General features: G+C 43.7%; 1 protein-coding gene across 4 annotated transcripts; it reads right to left on the bottom strand.

Annotated features, from left to right (window-relative positions):
• Nucleotides 1-70: 70 nt before the first annotated feature.
• Nucleotides 71-12,668, bottom strand: LOC124341349. Of its 4 annotated transcripts, XM_046794425.1 has the most exons (6): nt 12,340-12,668; nt 6,592-6,813; nt 6,325-6,504; nt 2,253-2,276; nt 2,051-2,141; nt 71-592 (listed from the first exon to the last, which is right to left on the bottom strand). In XM_046794425.1, exons 2-6 carry the CDS (start codon nt 6,713-6,715, stop codon nt 430-432), a joined length of 582 nt encoding a protein of 193 aa, XP_046650381.1. In that variant the 5' UTR covers nt 6,716-6,813; nt 12,340-12,668; the 3' UTR covers nt 71-429. The 4 variants fall into 4 exon arrangements, with proteins under 4 accessions (XP_046650381.1, XP_046650380.1, XP_046650382.1 ...); XM_046794424.1 differs by lacking the exons at nt 2,051-2,141; nt 2,253-2,276 and adding an exon at nt 3,197-3,314 and having other exon boundaries at nt 12,382-12,668; XM_046794426.1 differs by lacking the exons at nt 2,051-2,141; nt 2,253-2,276 and adding an exon at nt 3,197-3,314 and having other exon boundaries at nt 6,325-6,501.
• Nucleotides 12,669-12,885: the final 217 nt, after the last annotated feature.

The following is a 12,885-nucleotide window of genomic DNA, read 5'->3' on the forward strand; positions in this document are numbered from 1 at the left end:
TTTTTTCTCATCGGCGAAACGAAAAAAAATAAAAAAAAAAACGAAATAATTAACTTTCAAAGTTCACAAACACAGTATAATACCGACGGCATGTATAATATATCTATACCATTTTCATCTGACAAGAGGGAGAGAGAAATTAATAAGTTTCGCCAAGAAGGAATCGGGAGCAGAGCAGAGAAAAGACAGAATCCAATCAAATTGGACTGGTAGGTAGAAAAGAAAGAAGACGAAGCGGAAATTGATCAAAAGAGGATAGAATTAACTGGAAAAAAAAATGATCAAAACGTCGAGAGAATTACACGCGAGCGGAATATTATTTTGAAGAATATAATTTCAGAAACGAATTAGCAGTAAATAAATATTCGGCGGCATTTTTAAAAATTAATTTTTTTTTTAAATATTTTTTGTTTTGTCTTCTTCGATGGATTATCGGAAAACGTGATAGCTGGGCATCGCGTTAGCCCAAATGAGGGATATCGTGATGACCGATGCGGCCGCCGTAACTATCCGCAGCCAGCCGGGTCGATCTGATGGCGCACTGTTGCAACCGTCGCCGTCGTCGCAGCTTTGAAGGCAGCCATTAACGTACCTGAATATAGCATACGGAGACGCATCAGCAATTGGCCAGCATCAGAGCCATCGTTCCAACAAAACCAACAAACACATCAAACCAAACATATCACTCTGTGATTTCAGACGCATATGCAAACACGCACTTGAATTATTATTAAGGAGGGAAACAGAGAGAGTTTCTTCTTCGTTATATAACGGGACAAGGTATAAATCAAATATTCCTTCGAATTTATTTTTATAAAATCAAATTCGGAACAGTCAAAACTCCATTAGGTGTCGTGAAAAATAGACCACCGGTCTCTCTGTCAAAACACAAATCTAAGGTGAGAAAAATATGGGATCCAGTTGAAAGTATACAATTTGAAGGCAAATGAAGAGTGAAAGGGTGTATAGAGGCGGAGTGATGTAAGGAATAGAAAGTGAAATGTGCACGGTGTAGAATAATAATGCAGAATGGGGTTGTGCACTGCCTGGGAGCAAAGAAATATAAGAGTGTCTGTTATAGTATAGAGTGATGATGTGCGATGCTTAGCTGTAATCCATCAAGCCATGCCGACGAGGAGGATATAGTCTCAAAACTTCATGCTGGCAATCTCTTTCGTTTATAGAAAGGACGACGCCCAGGCTCAATCAATTGCTTCAACGAGCATTTCAAACCCCCGCGTATTGAATTTCAATGGCCGGATGTATAGTACTACTGGCGAAGCTGGATAACTCGGCATCCAGCAGAGCACGGCCGACGAGACTTTTTATATTCCACCCGCCCACTATACTGGTATAATAGACGCGGGAGTGAGAGGCTGTTATAAGCTGGAACACGAGTACGAGGAGCACGATCCCGATGTGTTGCTAGACGACGCATAGTCTATATATCGTTGGGAAATCCGGAAAAAAACGAAAACAGCCGACAATATAAGATGACAGTAAAAGTTTCCTCTCTCTCCCAATTGTTTTGTTTGGTTGTCTGTTGCTCTCGGCTTCTTTTCTTCGTGTCAAATAAATAAATTGATGGGTCGTGTAACTCTATATAGCTGCAGAGCTTATATTATTAGTATGGGTTAGACAACATCCCGAGTACGCCCGGGCTGCTGAGTGTATATAGCCTCAACATCCGCCGGATAAAAACAAAAAAAAAAACAACCACATCCAGCGAGTACCACCCCACATCACCACCAGTGTGCTGCTGCCAACATTATGCGCATCTCAAACACAAACAAGACAACCAACAGACAGACACACAACACGTTTCCCCTCTACAACAGGCACAGCCATTTGAGATGCGCTTAACACGGACCTCTCAGATATGTGTGACACCGCCACATATATCATGCGCATTCCGGCATTCTCTTCCCGCATGCTTCCATACACACACACAACCCATTCCGAGGATGCCCAAAACTATAAACGACACGATTTGCCAATATGAAACAAACAAACAGTCAAGATGAAAGGTTTTCGGTGGTCGTTTTTTTACCTGTCGTCGAAGTACAATCCTCCACAGTGAGACATGCGAATGATTTCTGTATCTATTGTCGTCGTCCCAGAGTCCAACGCACAACCTCTAACTAACGGCGCATCATTTAATGAACAGACATATTAGATCGACGCTTAGAGATGTTGTAATAATAATCAAATATGAATAGAAAATGAGCAAGTATCGAAATTGTGGAACGTACCTACAATCGTTTCGCCCGTATCGTCTATATAGAGAACGAAATATAAAAAGACAAGGTGCCGGGCGTAACGATCGGGTGTGTGGACGAAGTGTTGATCGAAGAAGACCAAAATTAGAGAAAGAGAGAAAGAAAAACACGAGACACAACTTAGAAAGATCAGAATATAATCAAATGATGACAAAAAGGCTATGACCAGCTCTCTGCTGATGCGTATCAAAATATAACCAAACAACCATCTCTCTCTAATCAAATCTAGATTATGATAACATTGGCCTCTCTACGAAAAAAGACATGTATAGTATAATATAACCAGTTAGATTGTATTGTTATTATTTGTATAGCTAGATAGATATTTTTGCTGTAGATCATTTAGATCCGAAATGAATTCGGTTTCGCATGCGATTGATCGATGGAATGAAATGCCCAGCGACAGGTCGATATCGGGCCAATATCACGGGAAAACCTCAACTGCGCCTAATAGCTACTGGCCCAGCAGACGGACCACGACAGCTGCTATTCGTCTAAGTTCTTTCGATTACCGGCCGCCGCCGCCGCCATATATACACTCACTTTCTTTTTCCTCCATTTAATATGGGAGGAGGGCCGTGGGGGGGTAGGGCTTGTGGGTGGATATACATAGACGAGCGAAGAAAGTTATTGTGTGTTCAATCCATTCTTCTCTTTCGCGCTGCTCACGCAAGGCCTTTTTGTATCCACAAGATGAATTGCTGGCCGGGAAAATGGTGGATTCATCACTGGGGCTGGGGGGACTATTATACTGGGGAAAACGGTCCGGTTTTTTTGGAGGGGGAGGGGATTGACTCTCTCTGTTAAAACACACTTTATATATATATGTGTGTGTTGCTACAGCGTATGATAATATTGATCGCGTTGAATTGCATGTATGTGGGAAAGAGCTAGACTTGGATGGCTATCAGTCTGACCTTCCATCCAGAACGAAACTGCCACAATGGGACATTCGGACCAATTCCGTGTCAAGTGTCAGTGTACCAGAGTCCAGGGCGCAGGTACGAATCACCATCTTCTCGTAATTACCGTCGGCTGATGATTTGTTGGATGGACGCGGGGCGTTGGTCGACGTGAAATCGATGTGAAAAAAACAAAATAAAATAAACAGCAGGTTCAATTTGATTAGACAGTTTGTTTAGGTTTCAACCTTATATTCGGCCATTTTGAAATGAAAATGAAAAGATTCGATTTGATAAAAGCCATTCAAGAAACAGTGCCCTGGTTACCTGCCGCCCCAACATGAATTTAGACTCGTACGTTAATAACGAAAGAAAACAACTCAAGTTTCGATGCCGTCAGAAGTCAAGTCAGAAGTATAAGCCCATCAAAGCGAAAAGTTTCTTCATTTTCTCTTCGATCTTTGTCAAAGACTTTTGGCAACTTGATTTTAGTCGATATACTATACTATATATTCCATCCATTATTTCCTTGCACCGAGAGATATATAATAAATGGTGCGCGCAGTTGACGACGTCTGCCCTTATTGTAACAATAGAGTTGGGAAACCACCGTGCAACTACTCCATATGGGAAAGAAAAGAGCTAAAGAAGTAAAGAGTATAGTCCCTTATATTCTTTGATCTATAAGGGAGGTTATTGAAGCTCACATGCAAGTTCAATATGAAAAGGTAAAGGCTTTGCGAGTCTGCAGCTGAGGCTCGGCTCCTGCGATGGAGAGCTACCACCACCAAGTTGGACGCTGACGATTCACAAAAGTTTTCTTCTCCTGAAACTTGCAAGGCTTTTAGTTCTAGGAAGAAGAAAGGTATAGTAATGAGATAGTATAAAGATAGCTAAAGTACAATTTCATATGCTCATTTCGTGGGTGTGTACGCTGCACAAGTACAATTACTTTATGCATATTAAATCAAAAGTGGCTTAAACGTTACATCCTCAATTTCACTTTTCGATTAGATTTGAAAATTAAAAAAAATTAAAAAATAGAATCCACCGGTTAATAACATACGATAACATACGTCACCAATCTGTTGAATATGTTTTATTATACAACTAACGATCCGCCTTTTGATATCTTTCCCCTCCGTTTCTTCTTACATTTCCCTACGAATGGCTGATAATCCCTTTTTCTGCATTTGCTATAGTCTCTTCTGGATTGGTGCCGCTTCCACGTCAGAATGGAATAGAATTTATGAGCTCCGGATTCCGGCAATTCCGCTTTTTTTTTTACTCTCTCCAATATATTTCACCCGCCCCGGCGAACGGAAAGACGTAACGATGCGTAAGTATATAAAAATGAAAAAAAAAAGTATGTCTACATTTTTTTATCTGAGCAGATTCACATCTTCATTCAGATTAGATAATCCAAAATTGTACAACAACGACCACGGTAAAAAAATAAATAATCGGATAAGATTTTGAATGATGCGCCATTAATGCGCGTCCTTGGAGCCCCGTCGTGACTGCACCTGACGGATAGGACGAATAGGAAAAGCCACTTAAGATTGAAGCTGATTAATTCATAAGTTCCTTCACCTTGGTGAATGAAGGAGCCCGTTCGGGGAATTAAAAAGCGGAAGAAGAGACGAAACGGACTCGCGGTAGAAAGGCCCCTTTTGTTTTTCTGTTGTTCGACTGTCAAGATTTGGTTAACGAAAGCTGTAGAGCCCACTTCATTTTCCAACAGCATTTGCATGCGTAAACAGCGCGGATCTTTTCTATTCTTCTTCTCTCCGCGTTTATAGAAAAGGCCGCCACTTCCGTGTAACTCTGGATCGATCCCGCCGGGTCCACGGTTGAGCTCAGCTGTTCTTGGGACTCTCTCTCCGCAATATCGCATCAACGTCAAGAAATGAAAAATTCAACCCAATCTTATAAAAGACACAGCAGAGTGGAAAGAAAAAAATACTGAAATTTAATCTCACGACTATTCAATTTAGAGCGCTTCATATTTTATCCATAAATATTAGTTTATAGAACGAGTTCGCGTCTAACTAAATACTGCATAAATCTCGCCTTATAGTTGATATTTGATCAAACTTACAAGGGACCCCAGATGTCCTTCTTCCCGGTTCCTTTTTCTTTTTACGTCATCATTTTTTTTCCGGGGGTATATTCGCGCGCGGTACGTTTCCCTTCGTCTTGATTAATTCTGACACTTTACTGCAATACAGTGTGCGGTGCGCATATTATATATACAGGGGCAGCAGCACACACTCTCATAAATCCACCCTCCAGGAGTGGAGGGTCGACGGCGGCGAGCATCGCGTTTCTTGGTAAAAACTGAATACTAAAGAAGGTACACACAGACTACGCCCTTTTCTTTGATATCTATGGAAATATAAAAGTGTGGGATGGCGAAATATACAGCCACTATGGTTACGTGTAGCCCACATGATACGGCCAAAGGAACGGCTATTGCCATCACGTCAAACGCCTTATTTCTTTTCTTTTTAACAAGAAAAAATCGTCATAAAACTTTATCACAACACAAAAAAATCAGATTATTGCTGCCTCTGAGCTATATGTACACGTATATAGTATCCTATAAAAAAGCAAACAAAAAAACATCTATCACGCGGACGTCATCTTCAATTGATCCTGCCTTTCTTATCGCCGCATATAGATATGATAGTAGGCTATAGTACACACACACACATTTCCGGTGACTGCAACACACAAGAGTAAACGTTGGGGCGGTCGTTCGATATGTGTGTGTGTGTGTGGTGGCGGGTCAGGTGCGGCACGGATGAGTGAGCATTTCCCCCTTCATCCTTGCCTTTGATCCGAAATGATCGAATTGGCATCCGCACCATATACTTTCCAATATGCAACCTCAACTTAAACGTTTTTCCTTCTTCTTTTCACGTAGAAGAGGAGATAGGCTCGCTCCCGCCATATATCCGAACGCGCCTACGTACACATACAGTCAATGATGCGTGCCCATAAAAAAGGCGGGGTCTATATTATTTTATATAATATAGAAATGAAAGCGGCGGGTCCTGGGGCTCGTGGCGGAAGCCCCAAAGTCCAGCGCAGCGTTTTATCTGATGATGCGTGTAATTTATTATGATAATAGTGTATACCGTAACGACCGGCGAGCTTCAGACAAGCCGTGGCCGGAAAGAGGCCGTTGCGTCCTTTACGTCCGCCCAAACAGGGCGACTCGAGCAGATCACTGGTGAAGTTATTGTGGAACGGATCTTCGCAGGCCGGATTCTCGCCGTTCACCGACACGCACTTGAAGCAATCGATAGCGCTCACTGCTGTTGGACCCGCCAGCGCCAAAGGTTTATGTAATAATGTGTAAAAAAGGTAATTTCATCAAATGAACTTTGATTCTGAAATTATACCTGTCGACAGGAAAAACTGCGAGACGACCAGCACCAAGAAGAGGGTCGTCAACAGTCGAAAAGTTTGGAATGAGGTAACCGACGACGAGTGCGACGGCGGCGGATGGTGATGTGGTAAATTCATGACGTCAAACTCGGGAATGAAATTTGATGCAGCAGTTTGGACGAAAATAAAAATAAAACCTTCTGGTTGTTTTCTTCCCTCTCCAGCAGCTGCAGTTCCTGATGAAGTGAAAAAAGAAAGAAGTTAGGATTACGCAATAAAAAGGCAGTTTTTGTCTAAGCAAACAACGCTGATGCCAAGAATATAAGTATAAGCAGCTGTGCAGATGGCCCTGAACCGCGACGACCGGAATACATACACACACATATACAGCCTGGCCAATGTAAGCGAAATAATTTCTCTTGTTATCGTTGCGTTTTTTGTCCGTCTCTTGTTCCTGTATATGTTTTAGGCTATATAGACAACAGGGCCTAGCTCTAGCTAGAGTCGACTGCACGGATCATCTATCACGGGAGAGGAAAGGCCGTCAAATCAGATTAGTAACATCCGTGACATTAAGGGCAACTATATCTCGTTACGAAGGCCCTTTTTCGCTGGGGGGTGGGCGGGGGGGGGGGGGGACATGCTGTGTGTATGCACTATATCTAGTTAGTACTCTCTCTATATGTTATAGACGTTGCGGTAATGATGATACACACGTCGTGTAACTAGCGACGCTATGGATTACCCCGGGCACTGGTTATTTACAGCGACAGCATCGCAAAAATAAAGAAAAGAGAGAATCTTATAATTCGGAGCAACAGTGATCGAACGTCGGGATTCATTCCAGATCAATGACGCAACATACTGTGTACGAAATAATAACAGATGGCTCAGCATGTCTTTAATGCCACAGCGAGAGAGATAAGCTGCTTGATTGCATCCGCGCGCTGAGCGATCGTCAACTCGAGAGAGTCGTCCCATCATCAACTGCAAATTGCTAGTTGTACATATTCAACAACCGTTTGATGAGTTGTCGTTCTTCTTCCGCTCCGCTAGACCGTCTAAACGGACAGCAGCAGCGGTAGACGTTCAATTATTATCTACCATCGACGTCGTTGGTCGCTCACATCGATTTTGAGCGGGTGGTTCGCCCATTATGGCGTTTAACAAACGGTGGCTGCTCATCCGTTTTGACATCGTTAGAATCGACAGGTAATTGACGATCGATTTTTTTTTTCAGTCGCCTTTATCGCGCGTTTATCGGCCACTTTTCATTTTTTGTGTGACCCTTAGACTTGTCGACCGAGATTTTCAAAAAGGAAAGAAAATGTCGATCGATTCCCATCATCAAAGCCACAAAAATGTTTCCGTGAATTTTAAATAGTCGCGGGTGGGATGATGGGAGACCACCCAGCGCCACCCAGGGCAATTGTCGGCAGAAGCGCAAACAATCAACAAACGAGCTGCGTCAACAACCAAATTGATTCGCCCTGGCGTCTACATAAAAGAAGAAGAATAAGAAGAAAATGGTTGTCTGTGTATAAATTCAGAATCAGCCGCGAATATAGCATTACGTCTTTATGCAAATTTCAATCAAACCAAATTCTCTTCTTTTTCCCCCTTTTTATTATTTTTGTTTTAAATAATCCAACTCGATTGAAATGATTGTCTCCCCCCCCCCTCCACTTTCGCCCGACGGCGGAAAGATCAGCAGCAGCAGCAACCGAAAATTAAAAAAATGTGTATAGAGACGCTCACGCTCGGCGAGCACGAAATATCTGCATAATAACATGGAGAGAGAGACAGAGAGCAGAGCAGAGAGAGAAGAGCTGTTCGTTTAAACATATACAACCTCTCGTGATGTTGCACCACACCACGACGGCGGTCTCCCTCTTGACAAAACAATCGATATATAGATCTATTGTGTAGATAGATACAGTTTGGGCTGTGTGCCTTTCGGCTACTACCACTACAGCACGAAGCGGCTTGAGCGACCTCAGCACTAGACAGAAAGAGGCTATATAGATTGTAACACCGGGCGGAAAAAGAAAAGTTTGTCTTGTAACTGTTATACCTTTGGTATTTGACGCACAGCACATCAGGATACTATAGACACATGCAGAGCGCACAAGAGTGACGTGACTCTGCTGGCGGATCAAGTCCGGGTTATATTTTATAGACGACGACCATCCAGAGCAGCACAGACGAGAGCCGATACGTCGTTATACAATCCGTCTTTTCTGTGTGCATGTCTAGGATATCCGTTTACGATCTTGTGCGTTTATTACACTCTGATTTTGCGTGCATTTCGCTAGCTCGAGACTTGGGGGGGCCACCGGACACGGTATAAACCCATCATCAAAAGTCTCAACATGAGGAGGGCATCATTCGTTGGCCAGCATGTATTAGAGCTCCGTGCTTTCACGGGTTACAGTCAGAAACTGCCAATAGATTATGTTATTACGGGTCGTTGAAATCTCCGGAGCAGTGGCCGAGCTGGACGGAATGACGTACCATCAGCGGAGTAGTATACATATGGGGTATCATCTGAAATGACGACTGCTGTGAATGCATTTTGTATACATTCTGACTAATCAGCTCTTCTGTACTGCGCTACTCTTCTATCGATTGCGTCCAAAGTCTCTCTGTTGGATTTGCGTCCCCGCAGAGGATTCATCCGGCAGGAGTGAAACCAGCTGCAGTCGCCAATGCAGAATACCAATAAGGAAAGGCGAGTCCGAGCGCTGCTGCCGAGTCTCGGAGTTCATTCAATTGGAATATTCCATGTAGTAATAAGGATATTCGAACTTGAGCAATGTCACTTGGTCTAAATGCCTTGAAAGAATCGGGAATATACAGCAGGAACAGCTGATGCAGCTATGCATTAAATAGTTATAATTGAGGTAGGCAAGTCGAGAAATGATTTCTTTCGTGGAATTCATATATATATGCCTTACTCAGCAGCCCGGCCAAGCCCTTGGGGATTAAGTGTATGAATAAAAAAAAGTGGCGTGCTAAGGGGATGCGCTACAACGAGCAAGTAATGGCAGTCTCAGCAGCAGCAGCAGGCGCTGAGTCGGAAATGGAAAGCAAGATGTCGAGAGCACAAGTTAGACCGAGCGAATGACGACGACCGACCGACCAACCACCAGGGTAGTTTTCCGAGAAAAAAGAAACGGTAGAAAAGACATATCAAGAACAAAGGGAAAGAAAGAAAACTGATGGGGTAACTTTGAAAAGAGTTTTGGAAATCCAAAAGGAAAAGGAAGTTTCATATATGTAGATGATCGATCGAACCTGGAACTCTGTTATTTCGTCATTCTCAATAGATGTACTATAGTATGTTGAGTATACAATGACTCAAAAGCATCAAGGCTCTTCTCTATAGTATGTCTCTGGACTGAAAATTGGTCTTACATATATATATAGCCTATCTGCTACTCTGTGAAGGTGATTGTATTTTAGGCTAGCCAGTGCTTTGAATGAGTCAGATGCAGCTATAGAGCTATGTATACAGTTTCGACGGGGGAAAAAATGTCTTCTGGAAAGAGAGCTTGAATTCGATTCACGGAATTATGCAAAGGTCCTTTTGAGCACAGCCCACACACTGCTGTGTGTATAGTCCTTGTCGCAAGTCCCGCGTGTGTGTGTGTCTCTGCATGTGTATGAGCCTAGAGCCAAGACGACCCGCTTTCATCTTTTTTTGTCTTCTTTTTCTTTTTGGCCATCATAAATGTTCTTTCCTTCAAGACCTTATGGCGAGTGTTCTCGTTACGTGTTGTCTTATTCTTCGCCCCTCAGACCCATCGGGGTCCACAACGAGTGGCAACACTTTGTTCAGCTCAAGTGATCACAAGCGTACATAAGCAGGCCGGATCTATCCAGCAGCATAAGATGATCCATCATGTATACAGAAAGAGGATCATCAACTTCGACAGGGTTTCCAACTTGCTCCTGCCTCACTGTAAAACTTCTTTTTTTTCTTTGAGCGTTTGAAAATTGGCCATCGATCTCCAACAAAAAAACAAGAATAAAGTTTGGCTGGTGAATATGTCTGGGGTTCAAACAACAGATGTTGTACCCGTCGGGGGTGACGGCAGTCCGAGTGGAAGAACAATGCGGTCCCTCGTCATTATACCATCTTCAGCATCTCTCTGTTTGTGACGGTTTCGATGGGGGAGAATAAAGAACTCTTCTTGCTGTGAGTGCGCATGCTGCATCAACTCTCTCTATTTCACAACTTGGTATCAAACGCACGGAGTTGAACACACAGACACGCAGCGGGAGAGATATGACTCTGGGTACTTCAAAGCGACGACATGATGCAGCCAAACAGTCGAGAGCAGCAGCAGCAGTTAGGCAAAACAGAAGTGACCCGACAAATATAATACGGAGTATATAGTCTAGTGTATATAGACCAGCAGATATAAAGCCAAGAGAGCGCGGACGCGAGAGCTTTTGCAACGTAATTTGGAAACGTGTTCACTTTCCATCCCTATGGGGACCCTGCCTAGCGCTCGATGGGCCACTTCAGGGTGGGGCCCACCTATTTCTTTTTCTTTCTTTCTCATTCTCTTATGAAAATGTTGGGGCTCTTTCCGGGACGAGTGCTCGCTTCTTATCGCTGCGCCGGTCTTTTTTTCCATCGCCTTTCGGCTCGTTTGTTTTTGACACATCAGCAGCAGCACTCTTGACTAGTAGCTATTGCACGTTGAATGGACTGGACATGGACCTCGCGGGACGACGAGAAAAGTCAAAAGTGAAAAGGAGTCTACAGTTGAGCTCAACAAACATGTCGGACAGTGCTGCTCAAAAAACACTGCGAGGACTCTCGACTTTTCCTTGTAATTCTTGTTGCTCTCGCCCACGCAAATGCGCGCCAATGAAACGGCGTTCATGTTTTGCTTGCTGGTTGTAGCCTATACTCGACTGCTCCTACGCTTTTATCGACTGGACCGAAGTAAACACGAGTGAACGCGTTCTAAAAGTGGATTGTTGATTCTGATGAGCTAGGGGGGGAATCGACGAGTAGTGTTGAACCCGCCATTCGTCCCCCCCCCCCGACCCTGTGCAACTTATTCAAGTCCTCTATCTCTCCGCCTCGACCTCTCGGCACTTCCCATTGCATTGCAGTGCCGGAATGCCATGTCTGAATACATTCTAGAAGCAACTGCTACTTATTATATAGGAATCCCAAAAATGAATAGGAAACTTTTTATTTTTTTTTCCTTTCTTATTCCGGTCGCTCCCTAGTCGGATCCTGACACTTCCTCATTCCCACAAAAGCGCCAAGTTACATTACGCCGTTCATGTTGACAATTTAATGCAATTAAAAGATAATATCCCGGAATCAAGCTGGCGAACCGCAGTGTTACACGAATCGCAAAAGCCTTTTAATCGAATACGACTCTATACTTTGACGTGGAGTATACATCATGTGAACCCCCATTTTCTTGTTGATTCAAACTGGGAATCAGAATTAGAAACGGGTAAACAGAAAATGTGCCGAGCAGAGCAATGGCGGTCGGTAGAGAAACAAACTCTGAACGGAAGTAGGAAAAAGAAAAACGCGCTGGCGTGAAACTTGAGCGGGCGGAGAGAGCAGCCCAGCAGAGCTCGTGGGGTAGCCAACCATTGTCGCCGCAATCATTCTAAACGAGTTCATGACTTATTCAAAACACGCGCATTTACACGGCCTATGTACGCGCGAGCGGACGAGAGAGGCTCTTTATAGTTGCTGCTGTCTAAACAAAAGAGCTTACCTCGCAACGATCTTTTCTTTCTTCCTTTTTGGTTTCACCCACCGCAAAAATTGTGATGATGGCTGATTGGATTGTATCTCTCGTCCAATAATACTAATTTTGATCCGATTTTCCACTCTGGGCGATCACCAACCGGCGGAAGCACTTGTGAAAATAAATAGAAACTCACGCTGGATGAAAACGATAGATTGAACGAAGCACCGGACTATGTGTGCGTGTGTATAGGACGGGACGGCGGCCTTGTTTCCTCTTGTAAATAATACTGTGTGAGGACAAGAACGCAGCGCAGTATCAACCGTACCAGCGAGCGCCGATCGTTCGACTGAAGGCACGGCGACTCCTAAGCCGCGTCGAACCCTTCTCAGACTAGGATCCCTGTGCTGCCCCACCCCAAACCAGACAGCAGGAGAGTATATAACAAGCCAGACATATTGTATATGCTAGTTCTTTCACATAACCAGAGGAATTCACTTTCCACCCTCTCCCATGGATGTATAAACAGAACGCGCTCGCGTTGGTTCTTATGTTGTACCTGCTATTTTCACC

This window comes from Daphnia pulicaria, chromosome 5, assembly GCF_021234035.1.
Source record: "Daphnia pulicaria isolate SC F1-1A chromosome 5, SC_F0-13Bv2, whole genome shotgun sequence".
Lineage (NCBI taxonomy): Eukaryota > Metazoa > Arthropoda > Branchiopoda > Diplostraca > Daphniidae > Daphnia > Daphnia pulicaria.

Coding starts and splice junctions, on each gene's coding strand:
- LOC124341349 (XM_046794424.1), bottom strand. CDS start 6,715: ATGAATTTACCACATCACCATCCGCCGCCGTCGCACTCGTCGTCGGTT. Junction 3,315..6,324: donor GAAGCTCGCCGGTCGTTACG/GTATACACTATT, acceptor ACAAATCATCAG/CCGACGGTAATTACGAGAAG. Junction 593..3,196: donor AGTTTCGTTCTGGATGGAAG/GTCAGACTGATA, acceptor TGCTATATTCAG/GTACGTTAATGGCTGCCTTC.